This window comes from Plecotus auritus (genome assembly GCF_963455305.1).
Source record: "Plecotus auritus genome assembly, chromosome: 9".
In the NCBI taxonomy this organism is placed as follows: Eukaryota; Metazoa; Chordata; class Mammalia; order Chiroptera; family Vespertilionidae; genus Plecotus; species Plecotus auritus.
In genome coordinates, this window is record NC_137783.1 from 141,561,166 (window position 1) to 141,584,230 (window position 23,065).

Below are 23,065 nucleotides of genomic sequence, written 5' to 3' on the forward strand. Positions count from 1 at the left end.
ATAGGCCCCCACCCACAATTTGGTTCAGATATCAAGATTGATGATACCACCCACGCACCCAAGAAAGTATGAAAATGTTTATTAATCAAATAATGAGGCTTTTTGAGGAAGCCAAAGAGGCTCCTAAGAATGTTGAAAATGGCTTGAGGTTTTTATAGCATTTAGGGGGTGGGTCTGATATGAGGGTTTCTATGCATGGCCAGGGGCTTATGTGGTTTGAATTCCTTCTGGTGTCAAATAAGGGAGCATCTAGGCTTTCTTTTTTCTTCTTCTTTTTTTTTAATCCTCACCAGAGGATATTTTTCCATTGATTTATTAGAGAGAGTGGAAGAGAGAGGGAAAGACAGAAAAAAAATATCGATGTGAGAGAAACATCGATTGGTTGCCTCCTGTGTGCACTCTGACCAGAACCCAGGCCAGGGAGATCCTGCAACCAAGGTATATTCCCTTGACTGGAATCAAACCCGGGACCATTTGGTCCACAGGCCGACGCTCTATCCACTAAGCCAAACTGGCTAGGGCGAGGCTTTCTTATCAGCTTATCCAAATATAAGGCAGAAGGGAAGGAGTGAGTCTTAAACACTGTCAGTAAACATAAAAAAAAATGGAGTCAGACTCTTTAATACACACAAATTTGTATAATTCCAATCCCCTCAATTCTGGTGGGTTCTGTGACTTGTTACTAACCAATAGAATATGGCAAAGGTGATGGGTGGTCTTCTTTAAAATCACTCTTGTTATTACATTATATTGAATAAGACTACTTCTTAGTGCATTTCATCTAGAAGCTTGAGGAAGTAAGTGACCAGGTTGAAGAAGCTTACATGGCAAAACACTGGGTGGTGGCCTTCATAATCTGTTGGTGGCTTCCAAAAAGAAATCAGGTCCCAAATCCTCTCAACACAAGGAAGTGAATTCTGCCAACAACCTGGATGAATGTGGAGATGGATTCTTTTTCAGTTAAGCCTTCAGATGAGAACACAGCCCAAGCAACATCTTGTTTACAGTCTTGGGACAGTGAGCAGAGGACTTAGCTAATCCAAGACCAGACTCATGACCCACAAACATTATGAGATAATAAATGTGTGTGTGTTGTTCTAAACATCTACATTTGTGATAATTTGTTATGCTGAGATAGGAAGCTAAAATACCTTCCAACCAAATAATCTGCTGCACAAAATTGCCATTTCAGTTCGTGTTATGCCACCATCATGAATCCTTTGCAGCTAGTTTACCAGTATCTTTCAGAATCACTTGAATATTCCACTGCTGTGGTGGTCTGGTGCATCCAGTGAATTTTTAGGCTTTTCCAAGTCTTTAGGGCTGATCCTGGTTCATACATCAAGGTAACTGACACCTTAATGCCTCAATTATTAAGAGATTTTTATAGCCAATGCTTCCCAGAATACTTTTCATCAACAATCCCATTTAATTCCCACAATAACACTGTGAGATGCTTAACATAATTTTCCCCGTTGTACAGATAAGGGAATGGAGATTCATAGACTTTGAGGAACTTGTAAGAAAGAACACAGCTAGTCCTTAAGTCCCAAAATCAAGAACATGGGCTCTCATTTCCTTAAACCAGGGTCAGATTTGTTTTCATCATGATAAAGTAGGACTTCTGAGTTGTAGCTTTGGAAAAATTTGCATGGGTCCATCCACTTGCTTTTTGCCCAATGACTTATTCTCATGGCTTTAGGATATAGCTTAGATTGCTCAAAGAAAAATGTGAATCAGAAACAAGCAGAAAATTTTTTTATAAGAATTATTAAAGGAGACCATCTGAACCAGAAAATTTGGGGGCAGATTAATTTTTTTCAAGCACTGTCTAATGTTAATTTATGCGTGGGCTGGGGGTTTATTTGTTCAGTAGCATTAGTGCAGGAAGGTGATCTAGATCTCCTTTTATGTCTCTGGGAAGCAATACATCTCTTTGCTTACCCAGTGTAGAGTTAATTGTATTAAGCAAAGGGTGGAGAATTTAAAATAAAAGGGTTTCAATGATTCTGGGAACATGCATTTATTACTGTGATGAAAGAGCCGACTCTCCCAGTCCCCATTTGCTGCCTTGTTTCAGTGCTTCTCATCTCCAGTAAATCACACAGGCTGGGACCTGGTCCCTTGACTGAGAGCAGTGCCTGAAATGGATGCTGTAGGGTGACTCATAAAGCTTCCAGCTTAGGTCTTTCATTTTTGACCATCATCTGGAATGTATGCCTTCCTGAAAGGACATCCTTTTACTGCACTTGGCCTGACTTCTACCTTGGATTCAAGAAGAATACATGGGTTTTTCCCAATATTCCTGGAAATGAGTCACATAAAAGAAATATGCCATTCCCATCCTAATAGAAGATAATAATAATAACAATAATAATAATAATGCCATTGCAGCAGACACTGCCTGATCCACTCAGATCCCCTAGGACAGTGGTCGACAAACTGCGGCTCGCGAGCCACATGCGGCTCTTTGGCCCCTTGAGTATGGCTCTTCCACAAAATACCATAGCCTGGGCAAGTCTATTTTGAAGAAGTGGCGCTAGAAGAAGTTTAAGTTTAAAAAATTTGGCTCTCAAAAGAAATTTCAATCGTTATACTGTTAATATTTGGCTCTATTGACTAATGAGTTTGCCGACCACTGCCCTAGGATCTTCTATTTGTTCACACAGTCACCCTTCCAACTCCCCCACTGCCCCCGCTTTGTCCTGTTACTCTGCCCTTAGGGTACCCCAAGTGCTTTGCCTGCAGGTATATAGAGCCAGATAGCATCCCATCCTTCATCCACACCCACCATGACGCTTATTTAATTACTGAGTGGTGCAGGAGTTTGAAAGCTTATCATCGTTTTTTGCAAAGGAACATGGAGAAATGCAAACTTTGAGATACAGTTTATACTGTAGTCTTCTCCTGAAGGACTAGGCTGAAGCTGGGACTTTTCCTGAAAACGCACCTTTTCTTGGCTCCTTCTCCTACCCTGCCCTGCCTCTGCCATTTCCTTCCAATGCTCTCTTATCTTTGTATTGTGTCTGCTTCTGAAGAATCCCACCTAAGACAATCACAACCTTTTCATTGAGCATTTAGTGCAGTTCAGTCACATTAAATTATTTGATTCTCACAAGAACCCTTTGCAGTAAATCATGAATCCTGGGCAGCAGAAGAACCCATTAGCCAATTTTTCCAAATAGCTAATAAATGTTGCAGCTGAGATTTGAACACAGACTCATGCAACTCTAAGACCTGTTCTCTGAATGTGTAACATATTCCTCTCAACAGAAAAAGTCTGTTACTAAGAGTCAATAGTTTCGTCATAAAATAGTAGCCAAGTTACTGGTTAACCATCAAAACTCCTGGAGTCACATCACCCTAGTGCTTGGTGGGTACATCTAGGCGAGTGGCTTCATTTTTCTAAACATTAGTTTCTTTCTTTATAAAGAAGTGGGTGTGGCTATGTTCCAATATAGCTTTCTTTTTTTTTTTTTTTTTTTTTTTTATTGATGTTTCACAGAGAGGAAGGGAGAGGGATAGAGAGCTAGAAACATCGATGAGAGAGAAACATCGATCAGCTGCCTCCTGCACACCTCCCACTGAGGATGTGCCCACAACCAAGGTACATGCCCTTGACCGGAATCGAACCCGGGACCCTTCAGTCCGCAGGCCGACGCTCTATCCACTGAGCCAAACCGGTTTCGGCTATAGCTTTCTTTTCAAACACAGATGGTAGGATGGATTTAGTCCAGGGGTTGAACAGTGTCACCCTTTGCCCTACAGTGATTATGAGGTATAACCAGTGTATGAAATGACTTTTGTCTACCTTCAGAGCCTATATACTTTGCATTAATCTCTACTCTCTCTCTAACAGGTTTTGAGCTTAGAAAAAGCAAACAAACAATAATACCCTGCTAGATGGTAGTTTTCAGTTTCCAAGCTTTAAGGAAAGCCCATAGCTTACCACCTTACACAACAGCTTACTCAGGAGCAGATTCTTGAATTAGAGCAGTGGTTCTCATCCTTTCTAATGCCGCGACCCTTTAATACAGTTCCTCATGTTGTGGTGACCCCCAACCATAAAATTATTTTCGTTGCTACTTCATAACTATAATTTTGCTACTGTTATGAATCGTAATGTCAATATCTGTGTTTTCCAATGGTCTTAGGCTCTACAGTCGCGACCCACAGGTTGAGAACCGCTGCTGTAGAGCCTAAGACCATCGGAAAACACAGATATTGGCATTATGATTCATAACAGTAGCAAAATTACAGTTATGAAGTAGCAACGAAAATAATTTTATGGTTGGGGGTCACCACAACATGAGGAACTGTATTAAAGGGTCGCGGCATTAGGAAGGTTGAGAACCACTGAATTAGAGGCTTTGTGTCTGGAAAAACAGCAAAGTGCTGTGTCTCAGACAGGCCTTGCATGTTTGGCCCTAGTGAATGAGGACAAGCATGACATCAGTATGCCAGATGTACTCCAATTGCTCCTTGCTACTCACTAGCCTGGACCATGAACCATGTCAATACTTTGGATTTACGCTGAGGGTTCCAGAAGAGCATCTCTTTAAATCACTCTATATTTCCCTCCAAGCAGGCAAGAAGCCTGGCACTACCCAAAGGTGAAGAAATAACCTAAAGCAGGACCCAGAGCGAGGAAAGAAGAATCTGGATATGGCCAATGCCCGTCAGTAAAGCCACATTCTATTGGCTTTGAAAAATAGCCCAATTATCCTCCATTTCAGCGTGCAGAAAAATGATGCTGCAACGTGACCTCATACCATAGATCCCACACCCGTAAACACTCCCTATGCAATTAGTTGTTGCTCCAAATTGGTCTCACCGAAGGGAAACGAATAGTCAGTTCTGTCTGTCACCTAGGGAGATAGGAAGCACTTACAGAATGAGACCGTTCTCTGCTGCCTCAGCCATCTGAGGAGAGGAAGACTGGGTTTTAGTTTAGTGAATGTGCTGGCTCTCACCTGTAATAAAGCACAACCTAGTGACGGAAAGGCGCCCAGCGTTTAGCCCATGAACATGATTTTGCCAGCTCAAAAGGGTGAGAAAAGGTCCTGGAATTCAAAATCAGGACACGTGGTTTCTGTTTTTGTGTAGGACTTGGGCAATGGTACAGGGAGGAGTTCTGGACCCAGAGTCAGATGACTTGCTTCAAAGTTCTAGTTCTCACAGTGATCGGTGGGGTGGTCCTGTCCAAAGTCACTTCCTGTGGCAGAGACGGCTCTGTGTTTATGCAAAGCCATTCACTGCTCTTCCTGAGCACACCATTGGGCTATATTTCCCAGCTCCTGGCAATTGGTCAGGCCATGTGGCTGAGTTCTGGTTAATGGAATGTGGGTGGGAGGAATGAAGGTCACTTCTAGGCCTGGATTAAAAAGAACCTCCCCTCATTCCTTCTGCTTTATTTAGAAGCATATGGGATCTTCCCAGGGACCCGGAAGACCTAAAGGCTGATGAAGGAGCCAGGTTTCCTGAGTGTAGCAAAGCCTGTTTCCATCTCCCTATTCCTCCCACCGCCCTCAGTTTGCCAAATAGACTTTATATAAGTGGTTTAAAGCATTGAGATTGCAGGAGTGGTCTACTATATAGTCAGTGTTAACATCTTAATAACAACAGTGGTGATAGCAACAGCCTTACATTAAGATAGCATTGGACCCTCATGAACTATCTCTTATGGTCTCCAAACAGTAACATTATGAGTTTCACTAATGTCCCCATTTCAGAGTCGAAGCTGAGACATACAGAGTGGGACACCTTTTCTAACCTCACACGGTGAATGTGGCAGAACTGTGACTGGCTTGGAACCTCAGGTTCCTCTGCGTAGTAAAGATGGTAATGATCTGCCCCATCTACCCAAAATGTTACCGCGTGTGTCACAAGAGTTAGGATGTAGAGAGGCTGTGGGGCTAAAAGCATCATATAAATGATAGATGCTGTTATTATTGATCTTTCTGAGCCTTGGTTTTTATAGCTATAACATTTGTTCCAGTTAATCACTATTTTTAACACAGTACCATGAAACATTTATGTGTTCCACAGAGGCAAGTGATGGTGACAATCTAACATTCCTTGCTCTGTGAGTGGTATTTAGTGGCAATAAGTGGAAGAGAGAGTGGGGAGCGTGAAAGATGCAGCAACAAGAAGGCACTTAAGGATTTTTCTCTTATCTCATTCTCTTCTCCTCTCCTTCTTCCAAAAAAAACAACAACACACCATTTCCTCTGTTCTGTAATTAGGCATGCTAGCACTAATTGCTAGGTGGCATCCTAAGTGACCCCATCATTTCTCAAGTGGCTGATATAATGCTGAGGGTAGGCCAGGTCTCAGGACTTAAGAAAATGGGAAAAATCAGCTTTTATGGGTTTTTCTTTAAAAGAAAGATATAAAAGTATTCTAGAACATGCTAATTGATACTGCTGTTCCATTCTAATATAATTCTCAGTTCACACTATATCTTAGGACATAAAGAGATTGGAAAAATCAGGTTTTATGACTTTTCCTTTGGAAAAAGAAAACATAAGTTATTATACCATATATCAATTGGTTCTGAAGTTTAACTCAAACTTAGCAGGGAAACATTTATGACAGATTTTTGAATTACATTTTTTAGCATGTCTGCCATCTAGTTTTAACTCGAACATCACAAGCTATAGGATTCTGATGTGTTTCTGACTTGCAAAAAAAATGATTTATTTGGCCAGATGGCCGACGTGGAAGTTGCTGGCTGACTGGAAACCACCTCCTCCGAGCCACCGGAGGCCAACAAGAGTGGAGGTGGTGGCACTGGGATCCTGTAGAGTCACTGCCGAGGCTGGGGCTTGTCTCTGGCCATCGACGAGGGCGGACAGGCGCTTCATCATGGGTGGCTTTTTCTCAAGTATATTTTCGAGTCTATATGGAACCCAGAAAATGAGGATTTTAATTTTGGGATTAGATGGAGTGGGGAAAACTACAATTTTGTACAGATTACAGGTTGGAAAGGTTGTTACTATTATTTCTACCACTGGATTTAATGTTGAGATGGTAACATATAAGAACCTTAAATTTCAAGTCTGGGATTTAGGAGGACAGACCAGTTTCAGGCTATACTGGAGATGTTATTCAAACACAGATGCCATCATTTATGTAGGAGACAGTTGTGACCGAGACCGAATTGGCATTTCCAAATCAGAGTTAGTTGCCATGTTGGAGGAAGAAGAGCTGAGAAAAGCCAAGTTGGTGGTATGTGCAAATAAGCAGGACATGGAACAGGCTATGACTCCCTCAGAGATGGCAAATTCACTTGGGTTACCTGCCTTAAAGGACCGAAAATGGCAAATATTCAAAACTTCAGCAACCAAAGGCACTGGCCTTGATGAGGCAGTGGAATGGTTAGTTGAAGCATGAAAGGGCAGACAGGAATCCAATCACTTCTGCTCTTCTGAAATGAAGACCACATCCCATGTCCCTTTGGAAATAGTTAAGTGTGCTTCACACTACTAAATGTTAGAGCTGTGTATGATTTTTGGCATATACTGAACTGACTACACCTTTGTAATAAATATAAAAAGTAAGTATTTGGTTGGAAGGATAGCTCATCGTGATTGAACCAACTGACTGGTCTGTATGATGTAAAACATTCCTTCCTTGCTATCTTGTATTATTAAGGTATATATTCTATTTGTGTGGAATTCTTATTCAAATACAGTCCTATTAAAGAATACTCTCTTATCGAGGGGAAAAAAAAACACCCTATTTTTGAATGAGTGTTGCAGATTGTTTGTATAAACACTAATAAACACCTTAGCTCAGATTTTTTTCCCTCTAAAATGAGTTAAATTTTTCCAAAAATTAGACTCAATAGGGTAGTCTAGGAACATAGTGTGAGTAATATAGTTTTCATTTGCTCAGTAACCACTTTATTTAAACTATTTCATTTAAAAGCTTTTGGTTATAGGCATGAAGTTGAAATAATTATTTTGATAGTTAACTTCACTGATGTATCTGTAATTGTTATTTTATAGTACTTTATAGTTGAAAAAATTCAATGTATATTGATACCTAGTCAATTTTTACAAGAACCCTGTGATGTAGATAGGACAGGTTGAAATGTAATGTTTTCATTTTATGGACATGGAGTCTTGGGTTGATAGCTTGGCTTGCCCAACTGCTAGTAAGCTGGGAGCCGGGCTCAAAGTGAGACTTCAGGGTCAGAAGCTTGTCCCATGAACTACACCATATATAAGTTCCATGACATAACTCCCTACATAAAATTATGCTAACTGAAGTAGACTGTACATTCAAAATAATGCCTGTAAATTTATCTGTCTATACTAGTAGAGGTAGTTAAAAACAGTCCTAAATGGTTATATTTGATGAATTCACAACATCTTAAAAAAATTCACATTGAAGGAAATAGATATATTTTAAGAAGCATTGTAAAAAATGTTTTATTTACCTCAGAGAGTGACCTCCCATAGAGTGTGACATTGGCATTAGGGCATTTCTTTCTTTTTATTTTTTTAAGCGTATTTTATTGATTTTTTGTTTGTTTGTTTTTTTTACAGAGAGAAAGGGAGAGGGGTAGAAAGTTAGAAACATCGATGAGAGAAAAACATTGATCAGCTGCCTCCTGCACATCCCCCCTCGGGATGTGCCTGCAACTGAGGTACATGCCCTTGACCAGAATCGAACCTGGGACCCTTCAGTCTGCAGGCCGACGCTCTATCCACTGAGCCAAACCAGCCAGAGCAAGGGAATTTCTTACACATACACGATGTGGTTCTGCTTGGTATTAAGAAAGATCTAGAAACTTTGAGGCTGTGTTCCTGCATGACAATTGCTTAGAAGTACAGAGTGTTGTACACGTAGATAGGCCCTGCACTCCCCACTTTGCCACAGTCTCTATCACTCTCTGTTGCCTCTCAGCATGGTAGCCAAGTGTCAGTTCCCATTTAACCCCTTCCATCTTGACTATTTGCCTCCTTTACACTAATATTCTGCTCCCTGTATTGAATCCACTACCTCTGTTTTTGAATGTAGCTTTTCTTGGGAAACAGTATTTGCTACGGTACTATGAATAAAATTAGACCTTTCTCCTTCCTGTTGTTCTGAAGCATAGAGAATGAACCACTCAATCTGCCATTAAGTCAACCTTTCCAATGTCTGTTCAGATACTACTTGTTTAGCATTAAAATCCTCCCTTACCACTCCTTCTCTTCTTAAATATCCTTTTATTTAAACTCATCTTTAGTGTCACCCCTTCCAGGAAGTCTTCCATAATCTCAACCACCTCAACAGACTGGGCTGTTTTTTCTTCAACTGTTTGCATATAGCACTCTCTGTTCATTTCTGTCAAAGAAGTTATCATTGCAATTACTGATTTACTTGTTTATCCCACTGAAATAGAAACTTGGAAAAATCATCACCCCTCTGGATATGTCATACTCTATCCAGTTGTCATGCCTTTGCATGTGCTGTTTCCTCATTTTAGAATGCCCTTTCCTATTTGCAGCACTCTTTTTGGCACAAGTAAATGCTATGCATCTCTTAGAGCTTCTCAAGCATTGCTTTTTTAGTGAAACCTTCATACAGGCTTCATTCCCCTACACTCCCATAATGCAATTCTAGACATAGTACCTATCACAGTACACTCTACCTCTCACACAAGAATGTTAGGAGGTTCTTGATATAAAGAGAAAGTCTTTATTTGCCATAACTTTAGCATTAAGTAGTATGCCTGGGATGTAATTGAATATATATAGCTACCAGGCTCTCCTACCCACAGGTTGAGAACCGCTAGTAGGGTCGCCTAAGACCATCGAAAAACACAGATATTTACATTACGATTCATATCAGTAGCAAAATTACAGTTATGAAGTAGCAACGAAAATAATTTTATGGTTGGGGGTCACAACATGAGGAACTGTATTAAAGGGTTGTGGCATTAGAAAGGTTGAGAACCACTGGAGTAGACTGATATCCAAGTTCTAGTGTTATCCTCTATTCTCTTCCCTTCTACTCTAAGTCCAGCTGGGCTACTGCTCATTGCTCATGGGATACCATTGGTATGACCTGCCTGCTTTCCTTCCTCCATTGTCTAGTAATTTCTTATGAAACTATTATGTAGTATTTTATTTGGTCGGGCAACTTCTCAGTAGCTTTTCTTATTGCTTGAGTCTCCCTATCTTGTGTTCGGAAAGGTCCTAGGTACAAGTCTATAGTTCTGTTGTGTAATTTAGTTTTATTTATCCCCTCTAGTTCTCCATCATATTACCCATCTTTTATCAGAATGGTATCTGTAATCATTAAGACTCTTTTGAAAGAAAGTAACAAAAAATCCATTTTGGACAAGCTTAAACCAAAAAATAAAAAAAAAAAAAAATAGATGTTCACCCAGAGGTCATACAGGACAACTATGTCATAGAAAGGACAGGTTTTCAACTGAACCTAAGGGACAATCGCACTAAAAAGCTTTGAAGTCATCATGACACTCTCTTAACCTTAATATTTTCATCTAATAGCTCAAACTAATCAACTTAATGCCCTATGTCCCAAGACTAAAATCCACAGGAGAGAGCCCTGAGCAGTTTGATGATGGTTTCTTTTCTTTAGACCCATCAACTCCAGCTGAGAGGAAGTCACACATTTTACAAAACACTGCTTCTGTGGTTAACATGTGAGAAGTAGAGGAAGGGCCAGAAAAGCAGTGTGTCCAGTCTATTTCTTGGTAGACATTTGGGAATTGGAATCTATTTAATTGACAGTTGCTTATTAATATCTACCATATCTAGATACTAAAAAAAAAAAAAATGCAGTAATGAATAAACTAGATAAGATCACTCCTATGGTGAAATCAACATTTTTCCATTCATCAACAAATAATTAGTGGGCACCTACTATGTACAGAGACTGTGCTGGGAACTATGATGAGGTGAAAACTAAAGACACAGTGTTTGAACAAGTAAGTGTTACTTAGGACTGGCCAGTCTAGTCATTTTTGCGGACATTCACTGAGTATACAGCACATGCCATTGTGTTAGACTGGACTCTGAAGGTATAGAGATGAATGAGAAACTGTTGTGGTTATTAAGATGTTCACAGACTGGAACGGGAGCCTGACATATAAACAGTTCATTTCAACCCAGGATAATTCAATATTTTCTGACAAAACTCTAGAAAAGTGGCGATACCTACATGAAGCAAACTGTTTTAGAAGAATTCAGGAAAGAGAGAGAGTATAATTGGGGGAAAAAAGTCTAAATATGAAGAAGAAATCTAGTCCCAATGGATGTAGCTGGAACAAAGATGCAAAGCAGGAGGGTACAGGATAGATTTAGAAAATGGGGACAGTGAGTCAGGAATTTTAATATAGATGTAGAAGATAAACCCATAAATGTAGGTAGGACTAGATAATGGCATGTTAGTAAGTTAAGAGTTTTTTGTTTAACAAAGAGAAGTAACTGAATGTTTCTGAGCAGGCAATACATTTTTAAGTGGTTACCTTAAAGGTGGGCTACTTCTTGGTGTTCCTGCTGGTGGAGTGGGTCGATATTATTTGGGGGATGGAAAGAGACAAGGATCTGCTTAAAAACTCCTGTAATGAAGATTATCTTCTCCTTTAATTTCTATTATATTTTCATAGCTCTTGAGGGACTGAACTTATATTGCAGCTCGCCATGTTATCGTGTTTCCAATTAAAGAGCAAGGTCTTTGAAAATAGGAGTGTTGTTCCTTTTTGCATTCCTAAAGCCTAACACAAAGCCATGTTTAAAATGGGTTCTCAGTAAATATTGAATGGATGCACAATTTGATAGAGGAATGAATGAGTGAAAGAATGAATGGTTCCAAGAGAGGAATTTAGATATCCCATGGATGAGTGTCCTTGCACTTATTCAAATCTTGAACATCATAGGGAGATTGTGCATCACTGTACAAACCTTGGCTGTTACTTTCTAAATGTTTGAACTGTGCACGTTGCTCTATTTCCTGAGCCTCTAATTATTTTTTTTTCCTGCTGAAATGGGGCTAGTAATTCTCACTATCTCACAGTGGTAGTGTGAAGAGGAGAAGAAACACTGTGTATAAAGCACTTAGCTTGTTACTGGCACAAAGAGAGGACTCATTAAACGATAAGGTTAATATGTTTTCAATAGCCTACTGGTGATAGACAGGGCTGGAAATGGACTCTTGCCTTGTCCTGTCCTTTTATGTAGTCAGTCATGCAGTTCGTGTTTGGTCAGAAATATTTGTAAATGCCCATTTTGGGGCACAGAAGGCACAGAGTGAAAAAGATCCACTACATCACGCTGCAAGAACTCCCCATGTAATGCAGAAAACTGGGAGGTGAACGGGCCTTTACATCACCATGGGATATGTGCTACTCAAAGGAAATGCATTGGGAAGATGCACTGTTTGAGCACACCTGTAGGAGCAGAGCAGGTAGGGCGAGTTCAAGGACCTGTGAGTAATTCATTTGGCTGGAGCTTCAAGGGCAAGGAAGTGTCCTCATGAGGCTGCAGAAGTGAGCTAAGTCAAGTCATGATAGACTTGTCCGTTTTTCCCGACTTTGAGAAGGGATTCGTAAACTCCCTAATATTCAGCCACTCCACCCCCAAATAGCTCTGCTTAAGGCTAGCTCTTTAGTTTCCTTTCTGACCCTGCCAAGTCAGCCCGTGTCTTAGGAAGTCCTGGGATTCTCAGAAAGCGAAGGCCGCACAGCAGGCTGCCCTTTGCTGGAATCCAGGCTGCTGCTCTAGGCTTATCTTTCCAGCAGGAGCAAGGATCCAGCCAGGGCTGACTTGAGTCAGCTTGCCAAACTCATTCCGCACATGTGTTCCCTGAGAGCTGACTAAGAAGGCCTTCGCTGGTGGTGTTATAAATCAATATTTTTCAATCTGTTTGGATACGGGAGGTCTGGTGCTGGCTGTGCAAGGAGAATCTGAATGGAGCAAAAGAATCAGAGGCACCGACAGGTTTCAGGGAGCACTGAGAGTCTTGGAAAATTAAAGTTCTGTTTTTGTTTTTTTTTTCTCCCCAGGGTTTTGTTTCAGTTCCCCGAACAATACCATCGTTCTCTGTCACTGAGGACTGGAAAGCAGGGCTGCATTGCTGTGTTTCATGGGCCACCCTCTTACCATCCACGACGTCACAGTGTAACCAGTTTGGCACAGGGCTCTTCCATTCCTGCTTCCTTTCTTTGGAGTGCTAGCTGGGAAAACATTTTTTTTTCTCTCTCTAGCGTTTGTGAAGTAAGCCAAACGTGACTGGGCAGCACAAACAATAGGTATTAAACTCACAAAAGGAAGACTAAATGGAAACAAAGCAGTAGTAAGTCTTATTAATGATTCCATGTTTTCATTAACACAGGAGGCTTTGTCTTGTATAAATATTCAATTTCCAATGGCTTTAAAAAAAAATACACACACACACACACACACACACACAATACCTTACGAATCCCCATGGATTCATTCTTGGATCCCAGGAGATTTGAGAACTCCAGGTTTGGCATTAGTGGCCTTGTCTGAAAGTCCCTGCAGCCATATTAGGTCTTCAAAACCCTGGTCTGTACTTAAATATTAAGGTTGTTTTCCTCTATTGTTTTTTTTTTTTTTACTTTCTTTCTTTCTGATTTCTGCTTAACTGATGTACCATCATGTACCATGATTTTCCCTCCTTTTTTAATGACATGCATTTTTAGGGCAAGGATGTCACTCTGGAGCCTTGCTCCTCAAAGTGGGGTCTGGGGACCAGCAGCATCAGCACCTCCTGGCAGCTTGTTAGACACGCTGCATGTTAGACCCCACTCCAGACTAAACCCGAATCTGTAACTTAACAAGATCCCCAAGTGGTGTGCATACGCATTCAGTTTGAGAAAGTCTCCATTAGCATCTACATCAGAACTGAGCATGGAACAGGTCCCTGGTGAACTCAAATTCCTGATCTGTTGCCTTGCACAAGCCATTGAACTTCTGTGGGCCTCAGTAAAATAAGGATAAAAGTGCTCGCTTGTCTTACCTGGAAGTTTTGTTGTTAGTTTCTAGGAAATAATCAATCATAAAATATTTCCTAAGCTTGTTAACTGATCTACATATTGCTTCATAATTATTGCGTAACACTAAGAATCAGAATGAAAAGCAGACCTTAAAAATTCTTTTTACAATTCAGAGAACACTTCAAAATCATGTCACCATTCCCCTGCCTTTCCCTTGGGGATTGTAAATACCTCCTTCTCAGCTGTGTCCAGATTGAATTAGAGTTATCTGTTTACCCACCTGCCTCCTCTTGTGATCTATTAATTCCTTGACAACAATGATGTAAACACCATATTTGACTCACCTCTGCTTTCTCGCCTTCCTTCTCTGCTCCTTCACCTCCTCCCAGTGCCTAGAACAGAGCCGGCCCTCCGTACGTGCTCATCGACGGAGCAAGTGAATGTAATGCTACTCGACAGCATCTCTCTGAAAAGCAAAACGCAGCCAGTGCAGTGGGTACCTGCAGCACCTGTTTAATAGGGTTGTTAAGAGAACCAAATGAGACTGGGCACGCGGTGGCCCTATGTGAGCTGTAAAACACTGGATAAAAATGAGAGAGTATTATTAGGCATATGTAGTCTGGCAGGGCCTTACAGATGGCAGTCACCTGTTGTTAGGAAAACTGTCTTTAGCCAAAGCCCAAACGGTAGTGACTTCAGAGGCTCTTGAGGCGGTGAATTATTAGCTGTTGCCTCTGCTCCATCCTGCGCCAGACTTTTCATTTGCCACCTGGGCTGGGTCTCCTGTTGCGCTGGGGGAGCTCGGCCACCTTGTTATGCTGTGTGCACACCCAGCTTTCAGGAGCCGTGGGTGGCCCCCTGGGCACGCTGCATTTGGTTGGCAGGGACGCTCGTCTGTGCCATGTGCTTGCTGCGTTTACATGTTGTGTTGCTTCATTAGGGAGACTGGCTCAGACTGTTTTGCTAAAAAGCAATAAGGGCCGCACTGGGATAACATACTTGAATAGACATTTATTTTCTTTCAGGGCAAATCAATGAGTAATTTTCTGGTTTGAATGCTATATTTAACACTGTCGGGGGAAATGCTGTCAAGCATGTTCTATTCCAAGGTGGCTTTATAAAAGAGATGGTAAAAGTATATATTATTTAAGATTTCTAGAATGTACTTTTTTTTTGTTTTTTGCTTAAACATTTCCAGGGTGCAGTTGCTCCCCACACCCTGACCCTGATGGGCAGCCCTCTCAGAAGTGGGCCATGTGCTGACATCAGGCGCTCTTGCAGGTCAGCTTTCTGTGAATGCTGTGAAAGAAGAAGGCACACAGGCTTTTTCCCAAATCAAATCCCAAACCCAGGTTCTATCCTCTACAGGGTATCAAAGGCAAGGATGGAAAGACACTCCACCCGTCCCTAATTGTCCCGCTGCTCAAAGCAAAGGAGAGATGTGGATCAGGGGGTCTGTGTGTGACAATGCCTTGTGTTGTCAGGAACAGTGGAATAGTCCAGTTGGTTTGATTCCCTTCCAGCAACCGAGTCATTTCAATTTGTGAGCTAAGAGGTCTTAAGCTTCAATGTCTTATTTACTTATTGTTGACACTATTACAGATGTTCCCTCCCCACCACTTTTCCACCTCCACCCAGCCTCCCCTCAATGTCTTTTTTAATTTTCAACTTATATTGCAACATCCCAAAGCTGGATCCTTTCACTCAACTTCATCAAAATACAGAGGGGAAAAAAAAAAAAGCAAAAAAGAAGGCTCAGAGAGGTTGGGTGACCCATTTAAAGTCACACAGCAGTGTTAGCAGAGCTGGGATGACATCCTCTCCTGGTGATGAGCCCCGTTGTCCTCGTAGAGATATAGCAGGATTCATGGAGGCCAGAAGGGCACCGTTATTTTTCATTGACAGAACCAAAGTCTGAGGCCAATTTGTAGCTGTGGAACGTCGGGAGAGCCTAGATATTTTTGAAGACCTTTATTTTATTTTATTTTTTAATGTATTTTATTGATTTTTTACAGAGAGGAAGGGAGAGAGATAGAGAATTAGAAACATCATTGATCAGCTGCCTCCTGCACACCCCCTACTGGGGATGTGCCCGCAACCAAGGTATGTGCCTTTGACCGGAATCGAACCTGGGACCTTTCAGTTTGCAGGCTGACGCTCTATCCTCTGAGCCAAACCGGTTTCAGCTGAAGACCTTTAATATGAGTTATTCTCATCTATAAAACGAGGACACCAGTCATTATCTATTACAGGTTTTTGTGTGTATTTAAGATCATGTTTGTGAAGTCTTGGTAAACTGCAGGAATATAGAGATACAGAGACTGCAAACACATCCTTCCCATTCTGACATGTTCAAATTGTGAGATGTACACATTCATTACATATTAGGAAGCAGCCAGATGTTACATTCACCATGAAAACTTGGAGAATATGGCCATCTCACATTAAAACTGAGATTTTCTTACACTGAGTATAGCAACATAGTGTTTAACACCGATTTTAGAAACTCTTTAAGACTGTTTTCAAATAAAGATCCAACAGCCGCCTCCTCTGACTGGGTGAACTGTGAATAATATCTGGACAGGCCGTTGTTTTTCCCTAGGGACAAAGGGGCCATTCATCTGATTTCATGGGAATCTGTTCTTCGTGGCGTATTCACACTGGCACTAGCTTCACCTTGTGCAAGATGACATGCTACAGGTCCACGCACCAAGGAAGGCAGCCCTGAGCTACGAAAGCCAATGTTGTTCTGCATGCCTGGTCAGTGCACTGTCTTGCTCACGCTACTGGATTTATAAGTGATCTGATTTCCGGGCACTTCCTGGAGCTTAGCGACTCTCTCTGAGCAGTTCTCACAGTCAGCTGTAGGTGGCGATGTTGCACCAAGAACCTCCTCCGCAGAGGCAGTGGCAGGCGGAGGAGCATCTGCTGAGGCTCAACTCTGTGAATCCTGTTTTAAGTACCTCTGGTTGGTCATAACCCAGCAGTTCTGCTCCTGGGCCCCCTGCCTACCCATCATTCCCCACCTCTACAAGCCGGGAAGGAGGCTGTCTCCTCCCCACCTCCTTCTTCCCCTCCCCCCTCCTCCTTCCTCCCTCCCCTTTTCCCCCTCCCCCCTCCCCTTTTCTTTACAGTAGTCTGTGATTAATGGCAGCACCAGTGAACAAGTGAGAGGGAGAAGGTACTTGTGTAATGGAACAGCAGCCAGATTAAATGCAAGCGGGTGCCGAACCTCTTTAGCAAGAGAGCATCCTTGCAAATTTGTTTTCCCTTTTCTTCCATAGCAGCCCCCTCCTCAGAGCGCAGGCAGGCTCAGCGACTTCATTAATCAAGGCGCTTTGCAGGGGCTGATGAATTTTAACAGCAAATTGTCTCTTACAATCCTTTGCTGTCATGTATCCCTGCGCACTGGTTATTTCATCCTCGCCAATTAGTCAAGGCAGCCGCAAAAGCCACCCTGGAGTTTATTAGCAGGAAACAGGTTTTCTTGTTCCCCGGGGACAAGCTTTCTCTGTTATTTCAAATGTGAAGAGTCCCTTTGCTTAATGTTTTGGTTTGGGGACACACCTAAGTCGCTTCTTATCGTCCTCTCTTTCTGAGATCATTTATCAGACTTTTTGCAAATCTATTGCCTTTCCTTACTGTAAGGACTGGAGTACCTTGAATGGAAGGTTCATGGAAACAAACCTGGGTTAAGACACCTCTTTACCTACAATGGTTCTGAAACTTGTCTGCATATGGAAATTATTTGGAGCGGTTTTTATTTTTTATTTTTATGGTTGACAGTATTACAGATGTCCCCCATCCCCCTCCTTTTGCCCCTTTCTATCCAGCACCCCCGCTTCTCCCCCAGGCCTTCACCGCCCTATTATCTGTGTCCATGGGCTATGCATATATGCATATATGTTCTTTGGTTAATCTCATCCCATCCCTCCCACTCTCCTCTCCTCCCCTCTGACATCTGTTAGTGTATTCCCACTATTCATGCCTCTGGACCTATTTTGTTCCTCCGTTTATTTTAGAGAGCTTTTTTTTTTTTTTTTTTTTTAATAAAAAGCACCCATATCAAAGGCAAATTATGACAGAATTTCTGGAGCTGTGGTGTAGGCATGGATATTTTAAATTTTCCTCATGTCATTTTGTAGCCTGGATTGACATCTGCTTTAAAAGTTCCTTGCTCACCTGGAGTTGTATGTTTATTTATAAAATGAGAGACCTCTGTCACTGATTTTAATGGAATAGCATAATCCTCTTGAAGTTCCAAAAGAAGGATTTTGAGGCGCTGCACTGGCTGAAGCGAGGTCATGTCTGTGGGGCTTCAGAGCTGCTGTAGTGATGTTGTGGACTCTTTCCCCAAGACGAACAGCTTTGGTGGCCAGATATCTGCATAATGCACTTCCTTTGGTCTTCTTTGCCTTCATTCTATCATTTCAACAAACATCTATGGAACATTTTCCTCTGAGCCAGATTAAACGGCTGCCATCATGAATCTCAGCATTCAACAAATACACAAATTATATTCCATTATGATGTTGTAGTGTAACCCCCATCTTACAAAGGACGCCTCAAAAAAAGGTCGAATTATGGAGTCATTTATTAAAAGCCGGCGGCATACGAGGGAGCAAAAGTGCTCCAGACCTCGCAGGCCTGAACAGCTTGCCACATCTGGCTTATATTGACAGAATATCACAAAGGTATTGATTACATCGTTGGGTCTGGAATGAGGAACCTGTTTCGCGAAAAAGCATTTTTTACAGAAGAGCAACTTAGTTATCTAAAGTATCTACGAATCACTGAGTCAACAGAAACGCATTATCTGGGGCCACCCACCTGGACGATTTAGAATAACTGTGCTGTCCAGATTCCGGGACCACTGAGTCAACCAAAACTCAGTTATCTGTAGCTACTGAGACAATTTAGGATCACTATCTGTCCTGGGTCCCAGAGGAATGTGCTTCAATGACCAGTGAGATCACAATCAATGGGATATTCAAACCATCATCAATGGAGTTTTCAATCATACATAAGTTCAGAAAATCAAAATAACTTTTAAATGAGTACAGAACCCAAAACAGCAAGGTTAAAATATTAAACAGAAATTTTTACCCAAGTATGGTTGCTACCATACTTCAATGATAAACACTATCAAGAAACATGCAGGGTGCCCTACGAGCATTTCATGGTAGTCATAGATGGCTCCCCCAGGAAGTGACATACATCCGTACAAGGAAACCTGAGAGTTGATAGGAATTAGCCTGGTGGTGTAACCAGACAGGTTTGGGCTGCCTGTCCCTACTTGAGCCAACTCAACAGAGAGAGGGTTGAATCATGTATGAACATTTATTCCAATAATGCTGGCAGCATGGGGGAGCAGCATGTCATCCACAAAAATCTGCTCTGCTGCCCCACCATAAACCAGCTGTTTATATTAGGTAGAAGGATGAAGTTTACATGGGGAAGTAGGCAAAAGGGATAAGAATGGGTATGCAAAATAGGCAGTTTGCTGGTAATGCAGACTGGTTGCAAAGGCCTACAGGTATGCAAATAGCTGGGGTTTTCAAAGGGCTGGCACTTCTGGTTTTTGCAACAAAGTTGTGAATCTTTCCATGATAATAGGCAGCACCCCTGATGTGGAGGATGGGCACATTTCCAGGTGAGCTCCCAGGTCCCATCCAGGTTAGCATGTACTTTCTTTAATCAGAACAAAACAATCACAGTTAACAGAGCATGATTAATATTTCTTATAATTATAGCTGGTCCCCAATATTCCATTTCTGCTCCTAACAATGGGAGGTGGGAGGGGGAGAGGGAATGAGTTAAGGAGGAAGGAATAATCTGTGCAAAAGGCCAGCAGAAAGGGGGTTTATTATAGGTATTGAAAGGGGGAGAATGTGGAGTCTGAGGCTAAGAGGGAGAGAGACCAGATTACATGGGGCTTTGTAGGTCATTTTTGGGACTTTATTTGAAAGTTAACAGGAGCTATCACATAATTTACGAAGAGTTAAATGCTTAAACTAGTGCTTTTTAAACTGTTACTTTATGAGAATTACCAAAATGGCAAAGAAATAACCTCAAAAACATAAAAGCAACAGTGGCAAGAATGGATAAAATCCACTTTTTCAGAAATTAACCCAAGGCTTATAAAAATGTGAGACTTTGTTTAAGAAAAATGATTGACGCTCAGTAAGAACAATGAGTTTGCATTATTCGAATGTGCCCTATTCCAGTCTCCCACTCCCCAGCTTGCCAACGGTTGTGAAAGCTAGCAGCCTTGAAAGCCTGGTAGCTAAGAAATCCAGATGCCTGGCAGCCGCTGCAGGGGCACACAGAGTTTGGAGCCTCTCAAAAAGCCCTGCTCTCCAGGGCATTGTCACTATTAGACCTCCCTGGCAGCTTCCTGCGAAAACCCCATCTGACTCAGATTGCTCTGTGGGCATTGGATGACAATCACTGGCAACTGTTTAACATCACAAATGTCTAAGGCAGTGCTGCCAGTTGAGGCAAACAAGAGACAGGGCAAATAAAGGAGAATCTTGGGGTTGAGATATCTACGGGGGCCTTCGGAAAGCTCTGATGTATTCCTGGGAATTTATAAGGCCATGCCCATGTACAGGGCTGTTTACGTATTCAAAAAAGCCCTAAGAAGGCCCTCATGTTTCACTTCTGGCTGACTTTGAGGGTCTGTTCAAACAGGAAGTAAAGGCCGAGGCACATGTAGACTTTTGGAGTGCTGAAGATGTGTCCTAGCACACACAGAGCCCTAGAGCAGAGGTAGGAGACTTTTATTTCAAGGAATTTAAGAAAATCTTTGTCTAATTATTAGCTAACCATTGAGTAACCAAGCAGATACTTTAGTCAGTGGTTAGACATAACAAAGAATATGGAATTTGCAGAATTAGATCAAGGAATTTATTAAACAAATGGCAGCAGCAGCAACAACAACATAATGCAACAGCATAAAACCCTGCAGGGGGGTGGGGTTCTGATTCCCGCAGTATATTATTTATAACTAGTGGCCCAGTGCACAGAATTCATTCACGGGGAGGGGGGTGGGTGTTCTTCAGCCTGGCCTGCACCCTCTCCAATCTGGGACCCCTCGAAGGATGTCCTAGGCCGGTTTACAGGGATTGGGCCTAAACTGGCAGTCGGACATCCTTTTCACAATCTGGGACTGCTGGCTCCAGCTGCTCACCTGCCTGCCTGCCTGCCTGATTGCCCCTAACCACTCTGCTGCTGGCCTGCTCGCCCCCAAATGCCCCTCCCCGCCAGCCTGATCACTCCCAACTGCCCCCCGTGCCAGCCTGCTCACCCCCAACTGCCCCCCCTGCTGGCCTGCTTGCCCCCACCTTCCCTCCCCACTGGCCTGCTCACCTCCAACTGCCCCCCTGCTGGCCTGCTCACTCCAAACTCCCCCGCCCCACTGTCCTGATCACCTCCAACTGACCCCACTGATGGCCTGCTTATAGCAAACTGGCCCCCCTGCTGGTCTGCTTACCCCCAACGGCCCCTGCCGTCCCATCCTGGCCTGATCACCCCACAGCGACCCAATGTCCCAGCCCCTCCTTTTTATTTTTTTATTATTTTTTTTTTCAGCTCCTTCTTGAGCGGAGGCCAGGGCTGGCTGGAAGCAAGTATCTAGGATTTATTTATCTTCTATAATTGAAACTTTGTAGCCTTGAGCGGAGGCCAGGGCTGGCCAGGGCAGGCGGGAAGCTTGGTTTCCTCATTGCCGGGGCAACCGAAGCTTCCTGCTTGCTCCAGCTCCATGGCCAGCTGCCATCTTGGTTGGCTTAATTTGCATACTCGCTCCTGATTGGCTGGTGGGCATGGCTTGTGGGTGTAGTGGAGTGATGGTTAATTTGCATGTTTCTCTTTTATTAGTGTAGATGTACAGTTTTAAGCCAAACATTTAGAAGACATGCAAGGAAACAGGAAAGTGTGGCCTATATCAGGGAAAAGAAGCAGTCAATAGAAACTGTCCCTGAGGAAATCCAGAAGTTAGACTTACTCAAAGACATTACATTAACTATTATGAATATACTAGAGGTCTGGTGCATGAAATTCGTGCATGGGGGGGGTGTCCCTCAGCCCACCCTGCACCCTCTCTATCTGGGACCCCTCAAGGGATGTCTGATTGCCTGTTTAGGCCCCTCTCACAATCCAGGACTGCTGGTTCCCAACCACTCGCCTGCCTGCCTGCCTGATTGCCCCTAACTGCTTCTGCCTGCCAGCTTGATCACCCCCTAACCACTCCCCTGCCAGCCTGATTGATGCCTAACTGCTCCTCTGCCAGCCTGTTTGCCCCTAACTGCCCTCCCCTGCAGGCCTGGTCACTCCTAACTGCCCTCCCCTGCAGGCCTAATTGCCCCCAACTGCCCTCCCCTGCCAACCTGGTCACCCCTAACTGCCCTCCCCTGCAGGCCTAATTGCCCCCAACTGCCCTCCCTTGCAGACCTGGTCTCTCCCAACTGTCCTCCCCTGCTGGCCTGATCACCCACAACTGCCCTCCCCTGCTGGCCATCTTGTGGCGGCCATCTTGTGTCCACATGGGGGCGGCCATCTTTGACCACATGGGGGCAGCCATATTGTGTGTTGGAGTGATGGTGAATTTGCATATTACCCTTTTATTAGATAGGAAGTTCAAAGAACCAATGGAAGCCATATTTAAAGAATTAAAGAAAGTGTAAGAACAATGTCTTTCCAAGTAGAGACTGTCAGTGAAATGAGAGGAAATATTTAAAAGAACTAAATAGATATTCTGGAGTTGAAAGTATAATAATTGAAGTGAAAAAAACAACAACAACCACTAAGTGATTTCAATAGCAGATTTTGTTATCAGAGAAATTGGGGTATCTTCTTTCCCAGTGGGTGCTGGGGATGGGGTCCTTATGATACCTTGAGAAAAAGAAATTTCTCAGATGTGCACAGGAGGGTGAGTGATTTTTATTTGCATAGAATTATATCCCTGAGTTTCCAAAGTGCCATTTCAGTCATAGAAGAAGTGTAGCAGGGGTTTCAGTAAGGCTAAAAGCAAAGCCAGTGTCCGGAGTTTCTGTCCCATGTTGCAGCTGGGTCCAGTTC

At 42.7% G+C, this 23,065-nt stretch overlaps 1 protein-coding gene across 1 annotated transcript; it reads left to right on the top strand.

Annotated features, from left to right (window-relative positions):
- Positions 1-6,867: 6,867 nt before the first annotated feature.
- On the top strand, positions 6,868-7,395 carry LOC308258170 (ADP-ribosylation factor-like protein 1; the record flags this gene model as incomplete). The annotated part of the gene is made up of 1 exon (XM_080688444.1): positions 6,868-7,395. One exon carries the CDS (start codon positions 6,868-6,870, stop codon positions 7,393-7,395), a length of 528 nt encoding a protein of 175 aa, XP_080544570.1.
- Between the last annotated feature and the right edge of the window lie 15,670 nt (positions 7,396-23,065).